A 26949-nucleotide genomic window follows, 5' to 3' on the forward strand; every position below is an offset into this window, starting at 1 on the left:
TTTCAGTTTATGGGCACTTAAATTTTGCACTAATAATAATCTGTTACTGACATATTGATGTTTACACAGGTTACCGCTATACAGGCAACATTTCCAATCTAAGTGCTTCTAACAGTCTTAAGAAAGTGCCTTTATGCTCTAAACAAAACGGGGAGAAAGGAGGAAAGTATAGTCCAGAGACCATCTATAGAACAATATATCTTTAGAGCCCAAGTTTTTTTTTGTTTGTTTTTTTTTAAGATGGAGTCTTGCTCAGTCACCCAGGAGGGAGTGCAACAGCACGATCTCGGCTCACTACAACCTGCTCTTCCCAGGTTCAAGCGATTCTCCTGCCTTAGCCTCCCCAGTAGCTGGGACCACAAGCATGTGCCACCACGCCCTGCTTATTATTTTTTTTTTTTGTATTTTTAGTAGAGACGGATTTTCACCACGTTGGCCAGGCTAGTCTCAAACTCCTGACCTCAGGTGATTCACCCGCCTCAACCTCCCAATCATGCTGGGATTACAGGTGTGAGCCACCCTGCCCATCTCCAACTTTTATCTTGAAAATTAAATTCTGGGTTTTATTCCATAATGGAATGGGTTCCATTTGAATATAAAAACAACCCTCACTGCTCTTTTAAATAATATTCATAGTATGAGTAACTATGACCTTCCAGGAAAAAATACTTTTATGATTTAGCACAAGGGTGGCAAACTATAGCCTGTAGGCCAAAACTGGCCTGCTGTCAGTTTTTATATTGTCTGTGAGCTAAGAATGAATTCCACATTTTTTTTGTTATGTTTTGAGACGGAGTTTGGCTCTTGTTGCCCAAGTTGGAGTGCAATGGCGTGATCTCGGATCACCAAAACCTCTGCCTCCCAGGTTAAAGCAATCCTCCTGCCTCAGCCTCCAGAGTAGCTGGGATTACAGGCATGCACCACCACACCAGCTAATTTTGTATTTTTAGTAGAGACTGGGTTTTGTCATGTTGGTCAGGCTTGTCTCAAACTCCTGACTCAGGTGCTCTGCCCCACCTCGACCTCCCAAAGTGCTGAGATTACAGGTGTGAGCCATCAAGCCCGGCCTATGAATTTTGCATTTTTAAAAGGTTAAAAATACCTGAAGAAAAATATTTTGAGACATGTAAAAATTATATTAAATTATATTTAATTTAATTATAAAATTATAAAATTATAATTAAATTATATTTAATTATATTAAATTCAAATTCTAACCAGGTACAGTGACTCATGCCTGTCATCCTAGCACTTTGGGAGGCCTAAGTGGGCAGAATGCTTGAGGCCAGGAGTTTGAGACCAGCCTGAGCAACATAGTGAGACCCTGTCTCTACAAAAAGTTTAAGAATTGGCCAGGTGTGGTGGTACACACCTGTAGTCCCAGCTACTCATAAGGCTAAGGCAGGAGGATTGCCTAAACCTAGGAGTTCGAGGTTGTTGAGGGCTATGATTGCACCACTGCACTCAACTTGGGCAACATAGTGAAACCCTGTCTCAAAAAAAAAAAATTATCACTGTGTAGGAAGTAATGAATAAAAAAAGAAAAAAAAATCTTCAAATTCCAGTGTCTATAAATTCTTATTGAAACAGACACATTCATTCACTTACCTATTATCTATGGCTGCTTTTGTGCTACAACAGCCAAACTGAGTAATGAGTAACTGGGACAGAGACTGTATGGCCCACAAAACCAAAAATATTTGGTCCAGATCTTTACAGAAAAGGACTATTGGCCAGGGGTGGTGGTGCATGGTGCACGCCTATAGTCCCTGCTGCTAGGGAGGCTGAGGTGGGAAGATGGCTTAAGTTTAGGAATTCAAGACCAGCTTGGGCAACAAAGCGACACCCCTATCTGAAAAAAAAGAAATTAAAAAGAAAGGTCGGCTGACCCCTGGCTTGGCCTAAGTCCCCCTTTTTTTTCCTTTTTTGAGATGGTGTCGCCAGGCTGGAGTGCAGTGGCGCAATCTCGGCTCACTGCAACCTCTGCCTCCTGGGTTCAAGCGATTCTTCCGCCTCAGCCTCCCGAGTAGCTGGGACCACAGGCACCTGCCACCATGCCCGGCTAATTTTTGTATTTTTAGTAAAGACAGGGTTTCGCCATGTTGGCCAGAATGGTCTTGATCTCTTGACCTCGTGATCCACTGACCTCGGCCTCCCAAAGTGCTGGGATTACAGGCATGAACCACCGCGCCCGGTATGAGTTCCCATTTAGAGACGTGTGCTGTGTAGTTACAGCACAGTTCCCAGTGCAACTTAACGTAGTAAAGCCTCAAGTTTCCTAATTTACAAAGTGAGGACACTGACACTTAACTCACAAGGTAATTGTGAAGATTAAATGAAACTTGGCTCATAGTAAGCACTCAAACTGCAACTGCTATCATTTTTTTTTTTTTTTTTTTTTTTTTTTTTTTTTTTTTTTGAGACGGAGTTTCGCTCTTGATATCCAGGCTGGAGCGCAATGGCGCGATCTCGGCTCACCGCAATCTCCGCCTCCTGGGTTCAGGCAATTCTCCTGCCTCAGCCTCCTGAGTAGCTGGGATTACAGGCACGCGCCACCGTGCCCAGCTAATTTTTTGTATTAGTAGAGACGGGGTTTCACCATGTTGACCAGGATGGTCTCGATCTCTTGACCTCGTGATCCACCCGCCTCGGCCTCCCAAAGTGCTGGGATTACAGGCTTGAGCCACCGCGCCCGGCCCATTTTTTTTTTTTGAGACGGAGTTTCCACTCTTGTTGCCCAGACTGGAGTGCAATGGTGCCATCTTGGCTCACTACAACCTTCGCCTCCAGGTTCAAGTGATTCTAGTGCCTCTGCCTCCCAAATAGCTGGGATCACAGGCATGTGCCACTGCACCCGGCTAATTTTGTATTTTTAGTAGAGATGGGGTTTTACCATGTTGGCCAGGTTGGTCTTGAACCCCTAACCTCAGGTGATCCACCCGCCTTGGTCTTCCAAAGTGCTGGGATTACAGGCATGAGCCACCATGGCAGCCTAGATTTTTTTTTTTTTTTTTAAAGAGACAGGGTCTCGGGCCAGGCAGAGTGGCTCATGCCTGTCCAGCATTTTGGGAGGCTGAGGTAGGAGAATCCTTTGAGGCCCAAGTTCAAGACTAGCCTGGGCATTATAGCAAGATCCTATCTCTTGAGAGAGAGAGAGAGAGAGAGAACACGAACGAGCATGATGGACCAACAGACAGACACAGGGTCTCACTATGTTGCCCAGACTGGTCTTGAGCTACTGGCCTCAAGCCATCTTCTTCCTCCTGCCTCAGCCTCCCTAAGTGCTAGTACTGTAGGCATAAATCACCATGCTTGGGAAGATTATTTTTGTTTTTGAGGCAGAGTCTCGCTCTGTCGCCAGGCTGGAGTACAGTGGCACAATCTCGGCTCACTGCAATCTCCGCCTCCCGGGTTCAAGCTATTCTCCTGCCTCAGCCTCCCAAGTAGATGAGACTACAGGCACATGCCACCAAGCCCAGCTAATTTTTGTATTTTTAGTAGAGATGGGTTTTACCATGTTGGCCAGGATGGTCTCGATCTCTTGACCTCGTGATCTGCCCGCCTCAGCCTCCCAAAGTGCTGGGATTACAGGTGTGACCCACTGCGCCCAGCCTTCAATACTTTTTAACACTACAAATGAATGTATTACCTTACTACACTTCACTTCAGTGAGAAGACTAACGATTTCACCATAATACTTTAACACTTTTCAAAAACTTCTGCATAATCTTTCGAATGTTGGAAAACCAGACATTTCTAAGAATTCCCCCTGTATTAAAAAAATCTTTCGGCTGGATGTGGTGGCTCACGCCTGTAACCCCAGCACTTCAGGAGGCCGAGGTGGGTGCATCACCTGAGATCAGGAGTTTGAGACCACTCTGGCCAACATGGCGAAACCCCATCTCTACTAAAAATACAAAAATGAGCCAGGTATGGTGGCAGACACCTGTAATCCCAGCTACTCAGGAGGCTGAGGCAGGGAGAATTGCTTGAACCCAGGAAGCGGAGGGTGCCATGAGCTGAGAATGTGCCACTGCACTCCAGCCTGGCAACAGAGCAAGACTCCGTTTCAAAAAAAAAAAAAAATTCTTTGAAAGTCGAAAATTGGCCGGGCACGGTGGCTCAAGCCTGTAATCCCAGCACTTTGGGAGGCCGAGGCGGGTGGATCACGAGGTCAAGAGATCGAGACCATCCTGGTCAACATGGTGAAACCCCATCTCTACTAATACAAAAAAATTAGCTGGGCGTGGTGGCGCGTGCCTGTAATCCCAGCTACTCAGGAGGCTGAGGCAGGAGAATTGCCTGAACCCAGGAGGCGGAGGTTGCGGTGAGCCGAGATTGCGCCATTGCACTCCAGCCTGGGTAACAAGAGCGAAACTCCGTCTCAAAAAAAAAAAAAAGATTAAAAAAAAAAAAAAAAAAGAAAGTCGAAAATTGCATTGTTACTGAAACACTGTTAAAATATGTTGTCACTCTGCTAGTTGCACTTAAGTACAGTTCCACTTAATGAATACTTAATACTGCATGCCAGGAATTATATGAAATATCTATTATCTAATTCTCACAATAACCTTTACAAAGCAGGCACTATAATCTCATTTTACAGAGAGATATGAAACTCACAGATGCTCTAAATGAATTTGGGGAGAAAGGAGGTGAACTCCTTCCATATGAGTTTCATATCTCTCTGTAAAATGAGATAATAATACCTACCTTGTAGATTTATTGAAGTTTCTTCCTGCAAAGCTAAATAGCAATAATTTTATTTTTCCAGAAGCATATTTAAAAAATATTTCGCGCCAGTCTTGGTGGTTGATGCCTGTAATCCTAGCCCTTTGGGAGGCTGAGGCAGGCAGATCACCTGAAATCAGGAGTTCGGGCCCAGCCTGACCAACATGGAGAAACTCAGTCTCTACAAAAATAAAAAATAATAAATAAATATTTCTTGCTTTCTTGTTACATCTTTATTTTCTACACATCACAGGAAAAAAAAATTTTAAACTTACAACTATAGCTCATATTCTAAAGGTCAAACAGCTGATCAGTGAAAGAGCCAGAATTCAATCACAAGTCTCACTCCCAATCTACCTGAATGTGTTAAACTGCATGACTGAATACATGTATTAAAATGGTCAGCACAGACAGGAATTTCATTCTCTGGTATTTCAATATGTTCATTAAAAATGCCAGCTGACTTGCTATTTTTGGTAGAACTTCCAAGCCAGTGAATGGATTTTAAAGTAGCCCTGGGGAGGAATGCCCTGAATAATGACATTTAGGTCAACCATGGACTGCATATACAATGGTGGTCCCATAAGATGATAATATCATCTTTTCAGCCTGGCGCAGTGACTCATGCCTGTAATCCCAACACTTTGGGAGGCCGAGGCAGGTGGATCACTTGAGGTCAGGAGTTCAAGTCCAGCCTGACCAACATGGTGAAACCCCGTTTCTACTAAAAATACAGCATTAGCCGGGCATGGTGGCACATGCCTGTAATCCCAGCTACTTGGGAGGCTGAGGCAGGAGATCTGCTTGGACCCGGGAGGCGGAGGTTGTAGTAAGGCTAGATGTCGACATTGCACTCCAGCCTGGGCAACAAGAGTGAAACTCTATCTCAAAAAAAAAACCAAAAAACCTTTTTTTTTTAGGAGTAACAGATTGCACCACAGGGTGTAGGTATGCAGTAGGATATCCCATCAAGGTTTGTGTACACTCTATGATGTTCAGACCACAAACTCCACTAATGACACATTTCTCAGAGTTAGGAAACAAAGTATGCTTCCTAACTCAATTGACAAATAGGTTCACCTTGTCCAAATCCTAAATGTCAACATTGGAAGGCCATATTTTCACATATACTGACGTGCCAATAACAAATGTGGCTAGAAGAAAATATTGCTTCTGAGAAAAGACACAGAAAGGTCTTATGAGAACAGTCAGAAAAGAACTCCTCTGACATATATGCTTCCTCACCTAGGGAGAAATGTTAGTATTCTAGGCTCAGCTGTCTTCTACTTGAAAGACTGCCACAATCTGGAGCTAACTTAATTGAAGCTAGGGAATGAACATCCATTTCCTAAGAGGCCCATTTAGTAGAGACATAATCAGAGCAGACAGAAATGCTTGGGGAGAGAGAGACAATGAGAAGGAAAAGCTGGCCATTGATTTGAGCATTCACATAGCCCCAAAGAATGCAGCAGGGAAAACTATTTTGGAGTAAACCCCTCCTGATTTTGCATGTACCACATAGCAAAAGCAAAAAGCATTCTTTTGAGTGAACTAAATAGAAAGACTATTTAAGATGTGTGATTTAACCCAGAAGTTAAAAGAATGCATTTATTCCTTGTAGATTCAAACAGACATTACTCAGTACTTAAGTTCATTCTAACTTTTGCCCAATTCTCCCTTTTCAGGGGTTACATTTTTCTCTCTTCGGGAATGTTATTTATTTTCACTCTTTTTTTTTTTTTTGAGACGGAGTTTCGTTCTTGTTGCCCAGGCTGGAGTGCAGTGGCATGATCTTGGCTCACTGCGACCTCTGCCTCCCAGGTTCAAGCAATTCTCCTGCCTCAGCCTCCCAAGCAGCTGGGATTACAGGTGTGCCACCATGCCCGGCTAATTTTTTTTTTTTTTTGAGACAATGTTTCACTCTTGTTGCCCAGATTGGAGTGAGCTGAGATTGTGCCATTGCACTCCAGCCTGGGCAACAAGAGCGAAACTGTCTCAAAAAAAAAAAAAAAAAGATGAAACTGAGATTTTCTTTCACTGGGCACAAATAAAGAGAAAACAGCAGAGTTCCATAGGAAAGAATGAGCAAAGTCAGCAATTAAAACTATTTCAGGTTGGGTGTGGTAGCTCATGCCTGTAATCTCAGTACTTTGGGAGGTCAAGGTGGGAAGATCACTTAAGCCCCAGGAGGTGGAGAACAGCATAGGCAACATAGCAACACCCCATCCTAAAAAAAAAAAGACTATTCCAAAAAAAGTCTACATCTGCCTGTATAGAACAGAAGAACCCTGAAAGAAAAATCTATTACATATTAGCACTCTTTATTCAGGGATTATTCTTTCCTTTCTAGGTGTGTATGTAGCCTTCACACCAAGAAATACATGCATGTTCTTAGATATTATTAGGCGTTTATAGTAGCCTTAATATTTACTATATAGACTGTAGTCAAGTATTAGTTAATCTAAGCATTTTTAAGCACTGGTTAAGTCTGTTTTCTACCACTTAGGTGATCTGATAAAACTTTTTTTAAAAAAAAACATGAGAAAAGATAACAAGACTGGACAGGACATAACTTCCAGCCATGACTACTGTTCTTTTTTTTTTTTTGAGATGGAGTTTTGTTCTTTGTTGCCCAGGCTAGGGTGCAATGGCACAGTTTCAGCTCACTGTTACCTCCGCCTCCCGGGTTCAGGCAATTATCTTGCCTCAGCCTCCCAAGCAGCTGGGATTACAGGAGCCTGTCACCATGCCCAGCTAATTTTTGTATTTTTATTAGAAACGGGGTTTTGGCTGGGTGCCGTGGCTCACACCTGTAATCCCAGCACTTCGGGAGGCCGAGGCAGGCGGATCACGAGGTCAGGAGTTTGAGACCAGTCTTGCCAACATAGTGAAACCTCATCTCAACTAAAAATACAAAAAATTAGCTGGGTGTGGTGGTGTGCGCAGGTAATCCCAGCTATTCGAGAGGCTGAGGCAGGAGGATCACTTGAACCTGGGAAGCAGAGGTTGCAGTAAGCTGAGATCACACCATTGCATTCCAGCCCAGGTGGCAGTGCAAGACTCCATCAAAAAGAAGAAAAAAGAAAAGAGAAAGAAAAATAAAATATTACACATTAAGAAGGAGGTATGGGAAATTAAAAAAAAAAAAGAAAGAAAGAAAGAAAGAAAGAAACAGGGTTTCACCATGTTGGCCAGGCTGGTCTTGAACTCCTGAACTCAGGTGATTCTCCCATCTCAGCCTCCCAAAGTGATGGGATTACAAGCATGAGCCACCACACCCAATCTACTGTTCGTATTTCTAAAGAGAAATCATGGCATATGGATAAACCACAGACTGGGACTTCTTAGATGACTTCAGCTCACAAGGTCACACCACAGCGGGAAGTATGCCTTCAATTCTCTATCACTTACAAAAGGCCAGATAGGGCTCAAGTTCCAGTACCAGCCAACCCCTATCATCTCAGGGAATCTATATTATAAAATGCCTAGCCTCAACAAAGGTCCTCAGTGTTGTTTCAAATTTCATCTCCTATTTTCATTAAATATTTCAGATATAAGAAAAATAGGCCAAGCCTTGTGGCTCACACCTATAATCCCAGCACTTTGGGAGGATGAGGCAGGAGGATCACTTGAGACCAGGAGTTCAACACCAGCCTAGGCAACATAATGAGACCTTGTCCCTACAAAAAAACATTTTCAAAAACAAAATTTGTAGTTGTTAATAATTTTTCTATTTCATTTAAAATAAATCTGCCTTACGGTAAAAGTTACATAATTCCAAGAGAAAAGAAATTACAGAAAACCTAAAAGTTGGTTGTTATCCTTACACCAAAAGGTAATAATACAGAAAATTCTATCATTGTATTTCATCAAAAACATTAAACAGCCAGATGCAGTGGCTCATGCCTGTAATCTCAGCACTTTAGGAGGCTGAATCAGGACACTCACCTGAGGTCACGAGTTCAAGACCAGCCAGGCCAACACAGTGAAAACCCATCTCTACTAAAAATACAAAAATTAGCTGGGCATAGAGGTACCTGCCTGTAATCCCAGCTACTCCAAAGGCTGGGGCAGGAAAATTGCTTGAACTCGGGAGGCAGAGGTTGCAGTGAGCCGAGATCACATCATTCCAGCCTGGCTGACAAGAGCAAATCTCCATCTCAAGAAAAAAAAAAAAAAAAAAAAGCCATGCGCGGTGGCTCACGCCTGTAAACCCAGCACTTTGGGAGTCCGAGGCAGGTGGATCACGAGCTCAAGAGATCGAGACCATCCTGGTCAACACGGTGAAACCCCGTCTCTACTAAAAATACAAAAAATTAGCTGGGCATGGTGGCACATGCCTGTAATCTCAGCTACTCAGGAGGCTGAGGCAGGAGAATTGCCTGAAACCAGGAGGCAGAGGTTGCAGTGAGCTGAGATCGCGCCATTGCACTCCAGCCTGGGTAACAAGAGCGAAACTCCGTCTCAAAAAAAAAAAACGGCCAGGTGCGGTGGCTCATGCCTGTAATCCCAGCACTTTGGGAGGCCGAGACAGGCGCATTGCCTAAGCTCAGGAGTTCGAAACCAGCCTGGGCAACACAGTGAAACCCCATCTCTACTAAAGTACAAAAAAAATTTGCCAGGTGTGGTGGCAGACGCCTGTAGTCCTAGCTACTCTGGAGGCTGAGGCAGGAAAATTGCAAGAACCCAGGAGGCGGAGGTTGTAGTGAGCCAAGATCGTGCCACCGCACTCCAGCCTGGGCAAGAGAGAGAGATTCCATCTCACACACACACACACACACAAAAACATTAAACACATAACCTGAAGCCAAAAAAGAGTAAAAAGCAAGAGATTCCCTCTTAGTAACAAATGAGTTAAGCAGTGATAGAAGTTACACTAACATTAGAGGGCAAGAGAAACATTTAGTGACTCACACATTCCCCTTTGATGTCAATTTTACAATTTAGGGCCAAGTGCAGTGGCTTAGGCCTGTAATCCCAGCAGTTTTGGAGGCTGAGACAGACAGATCACTTGAGCTCAGTTCGACACCTGCCTGGGCAACATGGAGAAATCCCACCTCTACAAAAAATACGAGAAATTAGCTGGGTGGTGTCACGCACCTGTGGTCCCAGCTACCAGGGATGCTGAAGTGGGAGGATCGCTTAACCCCAGAGAAGCAGAGGTTGTAGTGAGCTGAGATCGCGCCCACCACATCCCAGCCTGGGTGGCAGAGTGAGAGCCTGTCTCAAAAAAAAATTAAAATTAAATGAAAATAAAATAAAATTTAAAGAGCTAGTTTCTTTCGGAAGAAAAAGGAGGGAAAACTTACAAATTACACCTTTAAGCTTCAGGACCAATAAATCAAAATCATTTTGCCTCCTGGTTCCAATTTCAAAGTCAATCCCCATCTCTTTTTTTTTTTAAATCAACAATCATGAGTCATCAAACATCTGGTACCCAGGAAATTTACTGATTTAAATTCATTGAATTAAAACTGAGCACCCACAACTGAACAATATTTTCCGAATTCAACCAGAGATGCTGAATACTAACCTTATCTCCCCTAGCACTTACACCTGCAATTGTAGTTTTCTTCCCCGACTTTGGGGGAGGGGGGAAGTACAGTGAACAAATTTCAGAGTACAGCTATCCACCTCAATAGAACTTGACGAAAAAGGAAAATAGGTGTTCTTTACCCCCAACAACTTCGTGACAATTTTAAAAAATGGTTTTAAACAATTTTATTGTTTAAATTTCTACTAAATATCAGACTAAATCCTTACACATTAAATCATTTTTTTTTTAAGGAGACAGGATCTCGCTGTGTTGCCCAGGCTAGAGAGCTCAGTGGCCGATCACAGGAGTTTGGAACTCCAGGTTCAATGAATTCTCCCACCTTAGCCTCTCGAGTAGCTGGAACTACCGGCGCGCGCCACCGTCAGCTAAATTTTATTTTTATTTTATTTTTTTTGAGATGGACTCTCACTCCCAGGCTGGAGTTCAGTGGCGCAATCTCGGCTCACTGTAATCTCCGCCTCCCAGGTTCAAGCAATTCTCCTGCCTCGGTCTCCCGAGTAGCTAGGACGACAGGCACCTGTCACTACGCCTGGCTGAATTTTTTTATACTTTAGTAGAGACGGGGTTTCACTGTGTTGCCCAGGCGGGTCTCGAACTCCTGAGCTCAGGCAATCCGCCCGTCTCGGCCTCCCAAAGTGCATTACAGCACCGCGCCCGGCCAATTATTATTTTTTTAAGAAATGGGCCGGGGGGGGGGGGCGGTCTCGCCATGTTGTCCAGGCTGGTATCGAACTCCTGAGCCCAAGCGATCCTCCCGTTTCGGCCTCCCAAAATGCTGGGGATGACAGGCGTGTTCCACCGCGCCCGGCCCCAAATCTTTGTCTTGGTCATGGAATAAAAAGCAGGGTATACAGTTGGCGTGTAGGACTTAAATCCTCAGATGACGCCAACGTTTCTAACCAATGATTTCAAAAGGTTCCCCATTAACTTCTCATTAACCCAACGAACAAGAAACTGACACGCTGAGATTTTGGATCCTCTTTCTTTCCCAGGCTCTCCCTCTGGCAAAGAAAGAGGCGCACAAACAAGGGGTGTGGCCCACTCGCAAATCAGACTGTCCCGAATCAGGGACAACTACTGGAAAGCAGAGAGGAAAAAGAAGAGTTTCGCGTTTCCACTCCTCGGATTCTGCTCCAGAATTCAGCGTTACCCATCCAAAGCAGCGGCGTCAGAACAAGTTACTAAACGTCACCCGCAATCTCCCGCTCCGCCTCCCGGGAAGGGCTGGGTTTTCCTCTCGGCTGTGACACCATCGGGCGTATAAGCGGAGTGGGGCCAGCGCGTCTCCCCCGAAAGAAACCCGAGGCCCAGAGGGACCGAGGGAGCCCGACACGAAAACTACAGAAGTTCCTGAGCAGGGACCTGAACCAAAGTCTCTGCCAACGGCGCGGGCTGTAGAGACGCTGCTGCACTTGAGAAAGGGGTCCTCACACGCGAGTGGGGCGAGGGGTCAGTTGAAACCAGTTCCTCCTTGGGTCGCCAAGTCCCGAGTCCCGCCCTCTCCCCGCAGGACTCCCGGAGAGGACCTCAGCCTTCTGGCTTCGCCCCTCCGCCTCACTCAGGAGGAGACCTGCCAGGGCCCTATCTGACCTGTCGCCGCTGGGACCGAGCAGGCAGCGCGAAGACTCCATCCCTGCCTCGAAGAAGCGCCCACCACCACGTACACACTCTTCGCCGCCGTCGCCAGAGTGGCGAGGCTGGCACGCCGCCTTGTCCCGCCTCCTGGCAACCTCATTTCGCACTGTCGCCGCCGCCGATTGGTCCATTTGCTCGCGGCTCCTGTCTCATTGGCTACTGCTGGGCCCAACGATGCCGGAGGGTTGCTAAGGGGCGGGAGGCGCGCGGGAGTTAAACGCGCCTGCGCGGGGGCGAGCTGACGCGCATCAGGGCTTGGTCCACTGGAGCGCTTTGCGGGGCCAGGACTGAAGGCGGAAGGATGTGTCTGCCTTGGCTGCGGCTGCCGAGCGGTCAGCGGGCGAGTCCGGTCAGAGGAGTCGCCCATACCCCACCAACCGCCAGGCACGCAACGGCTCCCCGCAACCCCGCCATTTTTATCGAGCCCACCCAGAGCTCTTCCCGAGGTCTGCCCTGTGAGGATGTCCAGACCTCTGCCGCCTCCCATTCCGGCTCCTGCCCTGATACCAGCGGCCTTCATGGACCCACTCTGGTACCCTCCCCAGCAGTCAGTCCCAGAGAAACGCATCTTCCGTAGACTGGCCTTGACTTTCAACTGCACAGAACTCTTTCAGCCTCCCCTACTGCAGCCCAAACTTTTAGGTCGTTCCTAGACCTGTTTTACAGACTCCCCTAAAACACACCAAGGTATCCAGACTTTTTTTTCTTTTCTTTTTTTTGAGACAGGGTCTCACTCTCACTGAGACTGTAGTGTGGTGGCCCAGTCTTGGCTCACTGCAACCTCCGCCTCCCAGGCTCAAGCGATTCTCCTGCCTCAGCCTCCCGAGTAGCTGGGATTACAGGCATGGGCCACTACCCCGGGGCTATTTTTCGTATTTTTAGTAGAGACAGGGTTTCGCCATGTTGGCCAGACTGGTCTTGAACTCCTGACCTCAAATGGTCCACCCGCTTCGGCTTCCCAAAGTGCTGGGATTACAGCCATGCTCCCGGCCTGGAGACTTTCCATCTACCTCGCTAGCGCCTGTGGGCCTTCCTCAAATATCCATAGCCCACAGTGAGACCCCCATCTAAATGTGTACTCGTCTCCAATAAATCACATCCCCAAGTGTCAGTCTTTCTCCCTCCCGACATGCACATTATCGTCCCTACAAAACATCCTGAGTCCTGACAAGTCACTGCACAAATGGCTTTATGGCATTCCAAGGTCAAAGTTGTTTCCACGTTGGTTTTGAACCTACAAGTTAGTACTTCAGGAGGCAGACGCTGAGAGTGGAGCATTACACTGCCTGGCTCAGCCTGCACTCACTGCAGTCAACCATAGAGTCAACCATAGTGTCACAGTTTGATTTTCTTCCATCCATCATGACTGTGTGCATGGTTCATTCTCTGCCTCAGATTCCTATCTGTAAAATATGCAGAGTAATCCCTGCTTGACCTAGTTGGGGCTGCACCTGACACAGTAGGTTCTTAAATGCTGAATGAATGTGGTTTAATGAGATTCTACTTGTCTGAGTAAAAGGCCATCTGAGACATTCTGTTGACTTAGGAAGTACTTCTGCATTAATTACAAAAAATATTCTTTGAAAACTTTCCATATTTACACAGTTTTACAGTTACTCTAAGAAACCATTCTATTTAATATTTATGGATTGTTTCAGTTAGGAAAAAAACTCAAAACCCAAGCAATCCTAAAGGACTCATCTATGTCTCCTTTATCTACCCTGATCTCATGTAGTCCCTAAAACAGGGCTTGCTGCCCTTCTTGCCTTTCAGCAGATGAGTCAAGGTTGCAGAGGTGGCAGTCAACCATAGAGTCACAAAGTTTTATTTTTTTTTTCCATCAGGTCACAGAAACTGCCACTGAGCCTGACAGAGCTGGTACTCAAAAATGTAGAATGGAAAGAAACGGTGGCCAGGAGGGGGCTCCGGGGACCATGGGGCTCCTGACCATTCTGAAGATGAAGCAGAAAGAGCGGGAGGTGCGACTGCTCATGCTTGGCCTGCACAATGCTGGGAAGACAACCATCCTGACGAAGTTCAACGGGAGGATGTCGACACCATCTCCCCGACACTGGGCTTCAACATCAAGACCCTGGAGCACCGAGGATTCAAGCTGAACATCTGGGATGTGGGCGGCCAGAAGTCCCTGCAGTCCTACTGGCGGAACTACTTTGAGAGCACTGACGGCCTCATCTGGGTGGTGGACAGCAAGGACCGCCAGTGCATGCAGGACTGCCAGTGGGAGCTCCAGAGCCTGCTGCTGGAGGAGTGCCTGGCCGGAGCAACCCTCCTCATCTTTGCCAACAAGCAGGACCTGCCTGGAGCACTGTCCTCTAACGCCATCCGTGAGGCCCTGGAGCTGGACTCCATCCGCAGCCACCACTGGTGCATCCAGGGCTACAGTGCTGTCACTGAGGAGAACCTGCTGCAGGGCATTGACTGGCTCCTGGATGACATTTCCAGCCGCATTTTCACAGCTGAATGAGCCACTCCAGATGCCCCCCACCTAGCAGTCTAGGTCCCCCAGCCCTCACCAAACACTATCCACAGGGGGATGGGAGTCAGCCGGCCAGACTAACACTCCCCCTCCTCCACCCCTAACCTGCTGCTGCTACTGCTGCCCGTTGCTGCTCTGTGGCGGGAGGGCTGTGCCCTGGCTGTCTCCCTCGCTCCTGACCTGGCCTTTGGCTGCCATACCAAGAAGAGAGGGCTAGGCGGGCAGAAGCTGCCTCTGCTGCTACCAAGGCTGTGGAACTCATCCTTCGCTCAGCTATGAAATAAATCGCCCCTTGTCCTGGGGATAAAAAAAAGAAAATTGCAGAATGGGCTGGGCACTGTGGCTCATGCCCGTAATCCCAGCCCTTTGGGAGGCCAAGGCAGGTGGATCACACGGTCAGGAGTTCAAAACCAGCCTGGCCAACGTGGTAAAACCCCATCTCTTAAAAAAAAAAATGCAGAGATGATTAAAAGGATTAATGAGTAGTGGTTAAGGAAATAAAAACCTTTAGTGGATGGGGTAATATTGCTGTATTACTGACAGAAGCAAGATTCTCTTTTTCTTTTCTTTCTTTTTTTTTTTAAAGACAGCGTTTCACCATGTTGGCCAGGCTGGTCTTGAACTCCTGACCTCAGGTGATCCGCCTGCCTTGACCTCCCAAAGTGCTGAGATTACAGTTGTGAGCCACCACGCCCGGCCAGAAGCAAGATTCTCTAAAAAAAAACTTTCTGTAGCCATTTATTTACATACATTTTAAACAGTTATTACAAGATACTTTAAAAATTTAAACAGAGGTCCGGGTGCGGTGGCTCATGCCTGTAATCCCAGCACTTTGGGAGGCCGAGGCAGGTGGATCACGAGGTCAAGAGATCAAGACCATCCTGGTCTACATGGTGAAACCCTGTCTCTGCTAAAAATACAAAAAATTAGCTGGGCATGGTGGTGCATACCTGTAATTCCAGCTACTCAGGAGGCCGAGGCAGGAGAATTGCCTGAACCCAGGAGGTGGAGGTTGCAGTGAGCCGAGATCGCACCATTGCACTCCAGCCTGGGTAACAACAGCGAAACTCCGTCTCAAAAAAAAAAAAAAATTTAAACAGAAAAATATGAAGTGAACAGTTCATGACACTAAACTCAACTGTTTATGACACAAAGTATTTTAGAAAACAAATCTTGGCTGGGTGTGGTGGCTCATGCCTGTAATCCCAGGAAGGTTTGAGGCAGGCAGATCACTTGAGGTCAGGAGTTTGAGACCAGCCTGGCCAACATGGTGAAATCCTGTCTCTACTAAAAATACAAAAAAAAATTAGCCAGGCATGGTGGCAGGTGCCTATAATCCCAGCTACTGGGGAGGATAAGACAGGAAAATTCTTGAACCCGAGAAGTGGAGGTTGCAGTGAGATTGCACCACTGCACTCCAGCCTGGGTGACAGAGCAATAGAGTATCTCAAAAAAAAAATTCTGGGAATTGAATTCCCTTATGACTCCAGAAAACATATCTCCTTTCCATTGAGATTGCTGATGGCAGTCAGCTTTTCACAAGGAATTGGCTTCTGCTCAGTTTCCCTCTCTCTCTGAGGTAAGCAAGCAGGTGCTGTCGTCTCCTCCATGTGACCTTTATTCCATACTTGTCCTCAGGGGTGTCTTTAACCAGAACAGGTCCAGGCTCCGGGCTACTGGGAGTGCCAGTGTGAAGAGAGCAGCTTGAAAGGTTGTTTTCCTTCTGATCTGGGGGAATGAGTTCTTCCTTCATAGACAATGATTCTGGGGTCTGGATATCAGGTGGAATGAACACATAAGGTAAGCTCTGAAGTGCCTGAGCTGACATGTCCCCACAGCTTTGGGGACTGAGCAACGGAACTAAGGGTCCTCTGGAAACATCCTTTTCTGATTGATTGGGGCACTCGCTGATTAAGGGGATCCCCAATGTCTCTGAACTGGAAGATTGTGGACTCTTAAAAGTTAGATGTGGAAACTTGGAAGTCGTAGATTTTCGACTTAAATGTCTCGCCCGGTCTTGGTGGTGGTGTTTCTGGTAGGCTGGGAACAAACTTCCTGCTGTTGTATCAAAATCAGGTGATACCTTAAAAAAAAAAAAAGTGAGGTGAGCCAACTACCAAGTACTAACCTAAGAGAGGAAACTATATCCGATGAGCGGACTCTTAAATCGGAGTCCACCATAGTAATGAACACAAAACTAAAATAGCTGTCTAATGGTATAATAACAGGAAGCTTTGGGCAAGTTATTCTGTCTCTCTGGCTTTCAGTTTCATCATGTGTGGGAAAGGGGATGATGTCTCTTTCACTTCATCACACCATATAGAATAACTTTTTTCCCCCCGGGATGGAGACTCACTCCAATGTCTAGGCTGGAGCACAGTGGCACAATCTTAGCTCACTGCAACCTCTGCCTCCCAGGTTCAAGTGATTCTCCTGCCTCAGCATCTCGAGTAGCTGGGACTACAGGCATCCCCTTCCACACCCAGGTAAGTTTTTTTTTTTTTTTTTTTGAGACAAGAGTTTCATTCTTGTCACCCAGGCTGGAGTGCAATGGTGAGATTTCTGTTCACTGCAACCCTGATACAAGTGAGCCTCCTGCCTCAGCTTCCCGTGTAGCTGAGATTACAGGCATACACCACCATGCCCAGCTAATTTTTATATTTGTAGTACAGACAGGGTTTTACCATGTTGACCAGGCTGGCCTTGAACTCCTAACCTCAGGTGATCCACCCGCCTCGGCCTCCCATAGTGCTGGGATTACAGAGGTGAGCCACGGCACACAGCCAGTTTTTGTATCTTGAGTAGAGTTGGGGTTTCACCGTGTTGGCCAGACTGGTCTCAAACTCCTGACCTCAAGTGATCCACCCAGCTTACCCTCCCAAAGTGCTGGAATTACAGGTGTGAGCCACAACACCTGCCCTGGATATAACTTATTTATCTTTAAACTTCATGAAGGTAGAGACCAGCAGTCTTGTTCTTGATTCCCAGCACCTAGCAGAATGCCTGGAACAAAGAAGGCCCTCAGTAAATAATGAATAGCCAACTCCAAGCATAGTGGGTGAGAACTAGCAGAGGACCTGGCATATAATGAATATTCAATAAATGTTCATTCCTATTCTCATCCACAAAATTCTGATGTTTAGGTTTCTTCCATAATTCTGTAGCAGGTATTATGGTTCTTCCAAGCAGTCCTGAATAAGTTATATTTATTAAATACTCCTAAGCCAAGTTTATGCTTTTGTCTGGCCCTTTTGCTATACTACTTCCTTGTTGTATAGTAGCTATATTCTCTTCCCAGGACTGCTGCTGCTGCTTTTTTTTTTGAGACAGGGTCTCACTCTGTTACCCAGGCTGGAGTGCAGTGGCGCAATCTTGGCTCACTACAGCCTTGGCCTCCGAGGTTCAAGTGATCTGCCCTCAAGTAGCTGGGACTACAGGTGCGCACCACCACGTCCAGCTAATTTTTATATTATTTTTAGTAGAGATGGGTTTCACCATGTTGCCCAAGCTGGTCTCAAAACTCCTGGGCTCAAGCAACCTTCCTGCCTTGGCCTCCTAAAATGCTGGGATTACAGGCATGAGCCACCACAACCAGCCTCTCTTCCCAGGGCTTCTAAGTGGTCAAAATATGACATATGCTATTCTTATAGGGTTTTTATTGTTCAAGGTTCAATCCATTAAATGATAAACACAGTATCTAGCTAAATACTCTACTTTTCACATGAAGTTTAGGAAACAATCTCATTTCTTACTTGTTCTGCCATTTATCTGGCTTTCTCATCCAGCTAATGGGTAAAAAAAAGACTTTTACACTGAACTCTTTCAGATGAAAATGGGGAGAGAGAAAGACTTCAGTTCCAACTAACCCATTTCTCAGTTTGAACGGAGAAAAGACGACGTACCAGAGAACATGGTTGGCCACAGACAGAAAGAATACATTAACTCCCTGCCCCTGCCCCCATGAATCTTACTCTTTGGAGGCCCTGGTTCAAGGGGCAGAAGAGTCAGCATTCTGGAAAACCTAACAGTAAAAGTCGAAGCCCTACCCAGGAAGTGATGGTGCTGTGGTCAATGGGCTTGCTGGGCACCTGTCGAGTGTGAGTGATGGGAAGCTGTGAAGCATAGCAGTGTTTGGGGCCCTCCAGTGGTTGTTGGTGGAACAGCAGCTGGGCTCTCCGGGAAGGCTGGCGGCGTTTTTTTCTGGGAGGCATCAACCGGTGAATGAGGAACAGTTAGTAACCACATGATGCTGATAGCCTTTGGGATGGGAGATAGGCTCCAATTCCAACCCATGCCTGTAGAAAGAAACAAAAGCTGGGAACAAATAATTCAGACGATTCCCTAGATTTTCCTGATCGTCTGCCAGCCAATTCTGTAAATCTCAAGGCTGTGGTGAGCAGCCTCCTAAAGTCTATGCCACCAATCAAAACACAGTATTCATATTCAATATTCATCTAACAAACATTTGTTGAGTATGCACTAAATGTCATGCTAGGTGCTGGGAATTTAAAGATGAATAACCATTTATTAAACAAGCGTTTACTGAGTGCCAAACATTTGTAGTGACATAGAGCTCATCCCTGTTTCAAGGAGCTGAAAGTCTAACAAAGGGAAACAGACATTTACAACACAATAGGAGAATACAATATGGTTCCATTCATTCCAAAGGAAGCTTTCTGGAAAGAGAGATACCTGACCTAGGTATGCAAGGCCAAGAAGAAACAAAAAAGTAAGGACACTCCAACCTGAGGAAGAGCATGCACAAAGGCACAGAGACAAGAAGGAATATTGTGAATTCTGGGAATTACAAACTCAATGTATCTGGATAGAGTATGAAAAGATAAACGGCAAGAACTGAGGATAAACATGGTGTCAGGGTGAAGTGAAAAAAACAGATGACATGGCCAAGTGTGGTGGCTCACGGCTGTAATCCCAGCACTATGGGAGGCAGAGGCAGGCGGATTACCTGAGGTCAGGAGTTTGAGACCAACCTGGCCAACATGGTGAAACCTCATCTCTACTAAAAATACAAAAATTAGCTGGCCGTGGTGGTGCATGCCTGTAGTCCCAGCTACTCAGGAAGCTGAGGATCACCTGAACCCAGGAGTCAGAGGTTGCAATAAGCTGAGATCACGCAACTGCACTCCAGCCTGGGCAACAGAGCGAGACTCTGTCTCAAAAAAACAAAACAAAACAAAAAGGATTAGCCAAGTGTGGTGGTGCTCGCCTGTAGTCCCAGCTACTCAGGAGGCTGAGGCAGGAGAATCGCTTGAACCTGCGAGGTGGAGGTTGCAGTGAGCCAAGATCGCCCCACTGCACTCAAGCCTGGGCAACAAAGCAAGGCTCTATCTCCAAAAACAAACAAACAAAAACAGATGACACCATATAAGTTTGGACTTTATCCTGAGTAGTCATGGCAGATTTTCAAGCAGAACAATTTGATCCCACCTGGCTTTTTTTAAAATTTTTCACTCTAGATAACATCCAATACCCACTAAAGTAGACTGAATAATATAATAATGGGCCCTGTGTACCAAACATCCAGCTCCAATAACTATCAACCAGGCTAATCTTGACTCATCTATACCCCTAGCCACTTCTTCTACCCCTGCATTATTTTGAAGAAAACATTTTCTATTGGCCGGGCACAGTGGCTCATGTCTGTAATCCTAGCACTTTGGAAGGCCGAGGAAGGCAGATCACCACAGGTTAGGAGTTCGAGACCAGACTGACCAACGTGGAGAAACCCCATCTCTACTAAAAATACAAAATTAGCTGGGCATGGTGGAGCATGCCTATAATCCCAGCTACTCAGGAGGCTGAGGCAGGAGAATCGCTTAAACCCAGGAGGCAAAGGTTGTGGTGAGCCGAGATTGCGCCATTGCACTCCAGCATGGGCAAGAAGAGCAAAACTCCATCTCAAAAAAAAAAAAAAAAGAAAATATGTTCTATCATTTCCCATTAATACGACTAAATAAAAACATAAACTCCTTAACATTATCAAATATCCAGCCAGCCAGTGCTCTTTATTTTTTTTTTAGAGACTGGGTCTCATCTGTCACATAGGCTAGAAAATGGTGGCACAATCACAGCTCACTACAGCTTTGAGCTCCCAGGCTTAGGTGATCGTCCCACCTCAGCCTCCCAAGTAGCTGGGACTATGCCACAACACTGGCTAATTTTTGTATTTTTTGTAGAGATAGGGTTTTGTCCTGTTGCCCAGGCTAGTCTTGAATTCCTGAGCTCAAGCGATCTGCCCACCTCAGCCTCCCAAAGTGCTGGGATTACAGATGTGAGCCACCACAGCCCAGGTTTTCTTTGTCTTTTTTTTTTTTTTTTTTGAGATGGAGTCTTGCTCTGTCCTCCAGGCTGGAGTGCAGTAGTGCAAGCTCGGCTCAATGCAACCTCTGCCTCCCAGGTTCAAGCGATTCTCATGCCTCAACCTCCAGAGTAGCTGGGACTACAGGCGCCCACTACCATGCCCAGATAATTTTTATATTTTAGTAGAGATGGGGTTTCACCATGTTAGCCAGGATGGTCTCGGACTCCTGACCTCATGATCCGCCCACCTCAGCCTCCCAAAGTGCTGAGATTACAGGTGTGAGAAACTGCGCCAGGCCTTTTTTTTTTTTTTTTTTTTTTGAGACAGGGCCTTGCTCTGTCACCCAGACTGGAATGCAGTGGTGCGATCAACCTCTAGAGCCCAAGCAATCCTCCACATCAGCTTCCTGAGTAGCTGGAACTACAAGTGAGCACACTGCACCTGGTTTTTTTTTGTTTTTGTTTTTAATTTTTGTAGAGACAAGGTCTCCTTGTGTTGCCTAGGCTGGTCTCAAACTCCTGGGCTCAAGCAATCCTTCCCTCTTCTCCCTTCCAAATTGCTGAGATTACTAGTAATTCTTCAGATAGGCCTTCCCTAACAACTATGTCTAAAATAACAGTCAACTCAAACCCTTGTCTTATTTGACTCTTCTCTGTACTTTTATCTTTTGAGACAGAGTCTCACTCTTTCACCCAGGCTGAAGTGCAGTAGCTCAATCTTGGTTCACTGCAAGCTCCGCCTCTCAGATTCAAGCGATTCTCCTGCCTCAGCCTCCCAAGTAGCTGGGATTATAGTTGCCCGCCACCACGTCCAGCTAATTTTTATATTTTAAGTAGAGATGGGGTTTCACCATTTTGGCCAGGCTAGTCTTGAACTCCTGACCTCAACTGATCTACCCGCCTAGGCCTCCCAAAGTGCTGGGATTACAAGTATGAGTCACCATGCCTGGCGCCTCTGGTAGCCTTCTGAGTTCCCTGTTTCTTTTTTCCACACTCCTCTCCAACCCGACTTTTCTTACAAGGTGCCTTGAGCATCTTTTTATAAAATTTTATTATTTTTTTTAGAGATAGAGTCTTGCTTTGTTGCCCAGACTAGTCTCGAACTCCTGGGCTCAAGTAATCCTTCTGCCTCGGCCACCCAAAGTGTTGGGAATATAGGCATGAGCCACCACGCCTGCCCCAGATCAACTTTAATAAGAGCTTCTTCAGTGGAATGGTAGGGCACAAGGTTGAATGCAATAGGTAGAGAAGTAAATGAGAGGTGCAGCTGAGCATGCTGGAAAGTCACACAACGGAATAGGTTGGTCCTATACGTTCATAATCCATTCAATCAATAACAACAAAAAACATGCTTTGACTTACATAATTAGGCAGTAGAGTTACAGGTAAAGAAAAAAAGGACAAAGTTTCTATTTTCAAGGAACTTAACACCTTATGAAGAACACAAAATACAAATACATCTATTTGTTCATTCACTCACTTGAAAATATTTACTGAGTGCCTACTGTGTGCTAGGCACTGTTCCAGGTGCTGAAAATATATACCAGAGAATAAAATAAAGCCTCTGCCGTTGTGGTGCTTACATTCTAGTTGGAAAAGGATAAAAAGTATAGAGAGGCCGGGCGTGGTGGCTCACGCCTGTAGTACCAGCACTTTGTGGGGCCGAGGCGAGCAGATCACTTGAGGTCAAGAGTTCAAGACTACCTGGCCAACATGGGGAAACCCGTCTCTACTAAAAATACAAAAATTAGCCAGGCATTGTGGCATACACCCATAATCCCAGCTACTCGGGTGGCTGAGACAGGAGAATTGCTTGAACCTGGGAGGTGGGGGTTGCAGAGAGCCAAGTGCCACTGCACTCCAGCCTGGGCAACAGAGCGAGATTTTGTCTGGAAAACAAACAAACAAAAAGCTACCATAGAAATCCAGTGGAAAGATGACAGTGGTAGCAATGGCTATGTGTTGAAATTCATGACTTGCTGAAAGTTATCAGCTTCAAATGGGTACGTTGCTCAGCAATCCTGTTTCCTTGATCAACTCATTCTCCACAAAGATTATCGTAAAACTTCTCCAAGCTAGGTGCAGTAGCTCATGCCTGTAATCCCAGAACTTTAGGAGGCTGAGGTGGGAGGACTGCTTGAGGCCAAGAGTTCAAGACCAGCCTGGGCAACATAGTGAGACCTCGTCTTGACTAAAAATTTAAAAGAATAATTAGTTGGACATGGTGGGACACACCTGTAGTCCCAGCTATTTGGGAGGCTAAGGTGGGAGGATCACTTGAGCCCAGGAGTCTGAAGATGCAGTGAGCTATGATCATGCCACTACACTCTAGCCTAGGTGACAGACAGACCCTGTCTCAAAAAAAGAAAAAAAAAAAGTGGAAATTTTTGTTTGTTAGTTTTGAAATGAAGTCTTACTCTGTTGCCCAGGCTGGAGTGCAGTTGTGCAATCTAGGCTCACTGTAACCTCTGCTTCCCAAGTTCAAGTGATTCTCCTGCCTCAGTCTCTTGAGCAGCTGGGATTACAGGTACCCATCACCATGCCCAGCTAATTGTTATATTTTTTAGTAGAGATGGGGTTTCGCCATGTTGGCCAGGCTGGTCTTGAACTCCTGACCTCAGGTGATCTGCCCACCTTAGCCTCTGAAAATGCTGGGATTACAGGCCTGAGCCACCACATCCAGGCTGAAAATTTTTATTTTAATTTTTTAAATTATTGCTAGAGATGGGTTCCTGCTGTTGCCCAGACCGGAGTACAGTGATACAATCATAACTCACTGCAGTCTCAAACTCCTGGGCTCAAGAGGTCCTCTTGCCTTAGGCTCCTGAAAAGCGGGGACAATAGACAAACACCACCACACCTGGCTGGTTTCTTATTTTACTTTTTTTAGAGATGGGGTCTTGCTATGTTGTCTAGGCTGGTCTTGAACTCCTGGGCTCAAGTGATTCTCCTGGCTTAGCCTCCCAAAGTGCTAGAATTACAGGTGTGAATCACCACACCCTGCCCACTTTCTTAGAATGTCAGAATACCCCTTTTCTGTTAACAAATGATTTTACTTCCTACTTGACAACGAATATAGAAGACATGAAAGGAAATACTCTGATTTTCCAGAAAGCAAACATACAAACCTATGCATATCAGCATCTATCTTCTTTCTGCTCTAATTAGAGGTCAGTTCATTCTGGTATCTAAGTCGTTCCCCTCTGGTTGTGCTTTGGAGCTCTTCTCACTCTATATACTTTTCTTAGGCAAACTCATCTACCTGTATTTCCGTAACCACCTATAAGTAGATGACTTCAATATTTATATACTCATTTTAGAATTCCTTAAGTTCGGGACCCAAATATCCCATTACCTACCTGAATATCAACTAAATATTTCAAATGCACCTCAAATTCAACATGTTTAAGGCTGAGTGCAGTGGCTCACGCCTGTAATCCCAGCACTTTCAGAGGCTGGGGCAGGCGGATTACTTGAGCTCATGAGTTTGAGAACAGCCTGGGCAACATAGCGAAACCAGAACTCTACAAAAAATACAATAAATTAGGTGCACTTGGTGGTGGGCATCTGTAATCCTAGCTACTCAGGAGGCTGAGGTTGGCAGATCACTTGAGCCCGGGAGGCGAAGGTTGCAGTGAGCCAAGATCACACCACTGCACTCCAGCCTGGGCGACAGAACCAGAACCTTGTTTCAAAAAAAGAAAAGAAAAAAAAATTCAACAAGTTTAAAATTGAACTTGGCCGGGTGCATTGGTTCACACCTGTAATGCCAGCATTTTAGGAGGTGAAGGTGGGGGGATCACTTGAGCCCAAGAGTTCAAGATCAATCTGGGCAAGAGTGAGACCTTGTCTCTACAAAAAAATACAAAAATTAGCTGGGCATAGTGGCATGTGCCTGTAGTCCCATCCATTCAGGAGGCTGAGGTGGGAGGATCACCTAAGCCCAGGAGGCTGAGGCTGTAGTAAGCCAAGGTCATGCCACTGGACTTCAGCCTGGGGGACAGAGCAAGACCATGTCTCTAAAAAATAAAAAGACAAATAAAAATAAATATATAAAATTTTTTTAAAAAACTGAACTCTGCCGGGTGTGGTGGCTCACGCCTGTAATCCCAGCACTTTGGGAGGCCAAGGCAGGCGGATCACAAGGTCAGGAGATCGAGACCATCCTGGCCAACGTGGTGAAACCCATCTCTACTAAAAATACAAAAATTAACTAGGTGTGGTGGCACGTGCCTGTAATCCCAGCTACTTGGGAGGCTGAGGCAAGAGAATCACTTGAACCCAGGAGGCAGAGGTGGCTGTGAGCCTAGATCTCACCACTGCACTCCAGTCTGGCAACAGAGTGAGACTCCGTCTCAAACAAAAACAAAACAACAACTGAACTCATTCTAAGCATTGCTTTGTAGGAAAAAACAAAAATTGAATTCACAATCATTCCCCAACAACCCCACCCCCACCCCTTGGCCAAAGTAATTATCTTCCAGGGCTCTTGGTCAGGGAGTGGTGTCATTATTCTTTCAGTTATGCAGCCAAATATCTTGACACTTCTATCTCCCACCTTCCATCCAACCCACCATCAAGCCCTGTCAACTTTACCTCTTAAACACGTTTCATAATGCCCCTTTTTCACTCTTTGTTTCCTTCCTTTTCTCCCTCTCTCCCTGACAACCTTTTTCAAGCTCAAGCAGTTCTTGCCTGGAGTACTGCAATATCCAACTGGTCTGCCCTAATCCACTCTAGCAACCCCTGCTGTAGAGGGACCTTTTAAAATGCATATCTGACCTCAGTTCACTTCTGCTTAAAGCTTATAATTGGTTTCATTTAATTCTTGGATAAGCACAAAACTTCTCAGTATGGCTAAGGCCTGCTTCCTCTGCCTCCAGCTTCAACTCACACCACACTCCACTCAGGTTGATTAGCTCAAACCCCTCAGATATTCCTTAGCCTATACTCACCGTGCTTACTCCTGCCATGCAGCCTTTGCACACCTGACTCCCTCTGCTTATGGAAGTTCCCTCCTTTCTTTGTAAAAGGCACCAGATCTCACACCAAGCTCTCATGAGAAACGCCTTTCCTGTCCTACCTCTCAAGATCTCCTTATTGTAAATACTCAAAGTATCATTAACCTCTACTGTTTCACTTTACAGCAGTAATTCCACTTGTGTGTGTGTGTTTGTTTGTTTGTTTGTTTTGGAGATGGTGTCTCCCTCTGTCACTCCTTCTGTCCAGGATGAAGTGCAGTGGTGTGAACACAGTTTACCATAGCCTCCACCTCTCAGGCTCAGGTGATCCTCCCACCTCAGCCTCCAGAGCAGCTGGGACTACAGGCACGCTCCACCACACCTGGCTAATTTTTAGTAGAGAAGCGGTTTCGCCATGTTGGTCAGGCTGGTCTTGAACTCCTGACCTCAAGCCATCCACCTGCCTCGGCCTCCTAAAGTGCTGGGATTACAGGCGTGAGCCACCGTACCAGCCCACATTTGTTTATTTGATTCCTTAAAAATGCCTGAGCCCCTCTCCCAGGATTGGACTGTGAGTCCAAGGGAAGTTAAGAACCTTGTCTGCCATTGTACCTTCAGGGCCTAGCGGTGCCTGCCTGGCACATAGCAGTTGTTCAACTAGACCGGTTGACTAAGTAAATAAATAAAGCACTACAGTCTATTATATCCGAAGGCTTAGCTTTGGGAGGGGCAAAAGACAGGTCAGTACCTGAAGATTTCGCGCGCACGTAGGGCTCAAGGTGCCGACATTTTTTCCAAGATGGAAGAAAGCTGAGATCACACGCAGCCCTCAACCCTCAGGCTAATCGCTGGGAGCAAACAATCGTTCGCTGTAGGAAAATGGGGTACGATTTCCCCTAGGAAGGAAATCAAGTAAAGCTGACCTTTGAAAAAGGGAGCAGAGCAGCCTGAGGGGAGACGGGGGCGTGTCGCCTGACGTGACTAGGGCGGCAGGGAAAGCGGGCCCAGGGAGCCGGGCCTGTCACGCCGCTTCCGCGCGTCCCTAAACTGTCCCTCCGCTCGCCCACCCACGCCGCGGAGACCCCTCCGGCCCCTCCCCGGCCTCATGGCCACCTCTTCCCCCACGAACAGGCCAACGGGCCGCCTTACCAGCCCGGCAGGCCAGGGCCGCCGCTCCTGTCAGACCGCGCCGCGTTCGAGCCCGGAATGCCGAGACAAGCCGGCGCCGATTGGCGGCGTTCCGTCAC

At 46.3% G+C, this 26949-nt stretch overlaps 2 protein-coding genes and 1 pseudogene across 4 annotated transcripts in view; 1 reads left to right on the forward strand and 2 right to left on the reverse strand.

Moving 5' to 3' along the window:
* The window catches only part of TULP3 (TUB like protein 3), a 46410-nt gene extending 34426 nt beyond the window's left edge, over nucleotides 1–11984 (reverse strand). For both annotated transcript variants that reach the window (XM_012452606.2, XM_012452605.2), the window contains exon 1: nucleotides 11879–11984. In XM_012452606.2, coding sequence (XP_012308029.1) covers nucleotides 11879–11919 — 41 coding nt within the window. In that variant the 5' untranslated portion in view covers nucleotides 11920–11984. The remainder of the gene's footprint in view (nucleotides 1–11878) is intronic.
* A 1111-nt stretch (nucleotides 11985–13095) lies between these two features.
* Nucleotides 13096–26921, reverse strand: RHNO1 (RAD9-HUS1-RAD1 interacting nuclear orphan 1). Of its 2 annotated transcripts, none has more exons than XM_012452603.2 (3): nucleotides 26852–26921; nucleotides 18467–18715; nucleotides 13096–16503 (listed from the first exon to the last, which is right to left on the reverse strand). In XM_012452603.2, exons 2-3 carry the CDS (start codon nucleotides 18629–18631, stop codon nucleotides 15949–15951), a joined length of 720 nt encoding a protein of 239 aa, XP_012308026.2. In that variant the 5' UTR covers nucleotides 18632–18715; nucleotides 26852–26921; the 3' UTR covers nucleotides 13096–15948. The 2 variants fall into 2 exon arrangements, with proteins under 2 accessions (XP_012308026.2, XP_012308027.2); XM_012452604.3 differs by lacking the exon at nucleotides 26852–26921 and adding an exon at nucleotides 26451–26609.
* Nucleotides 13817–14435, forward strand: LOC105717374 (ADP-ribosylation factor-like protein 2; annotated as a pseudogene).
* Nucleotides 26922–26949: the final 28 nt, after the last annotated feature.

This window comes from Aotus nancymaae, unplaced genomic scaffold, assembly GCF_030222135.1.
Source record: "Aotus nancymaae isolate 86718 unplaced genomic scaffold, 86718_ANA_hifiasm-v0.15.2.pri h1tg000016l, whole genome shotgun sequence".
Taxonomy (NCBI): Eukaryota; Metazoa; Chordata; class Mammalia; order Primates; family Aotidae; genus Aotus; species Aotus nancymaae.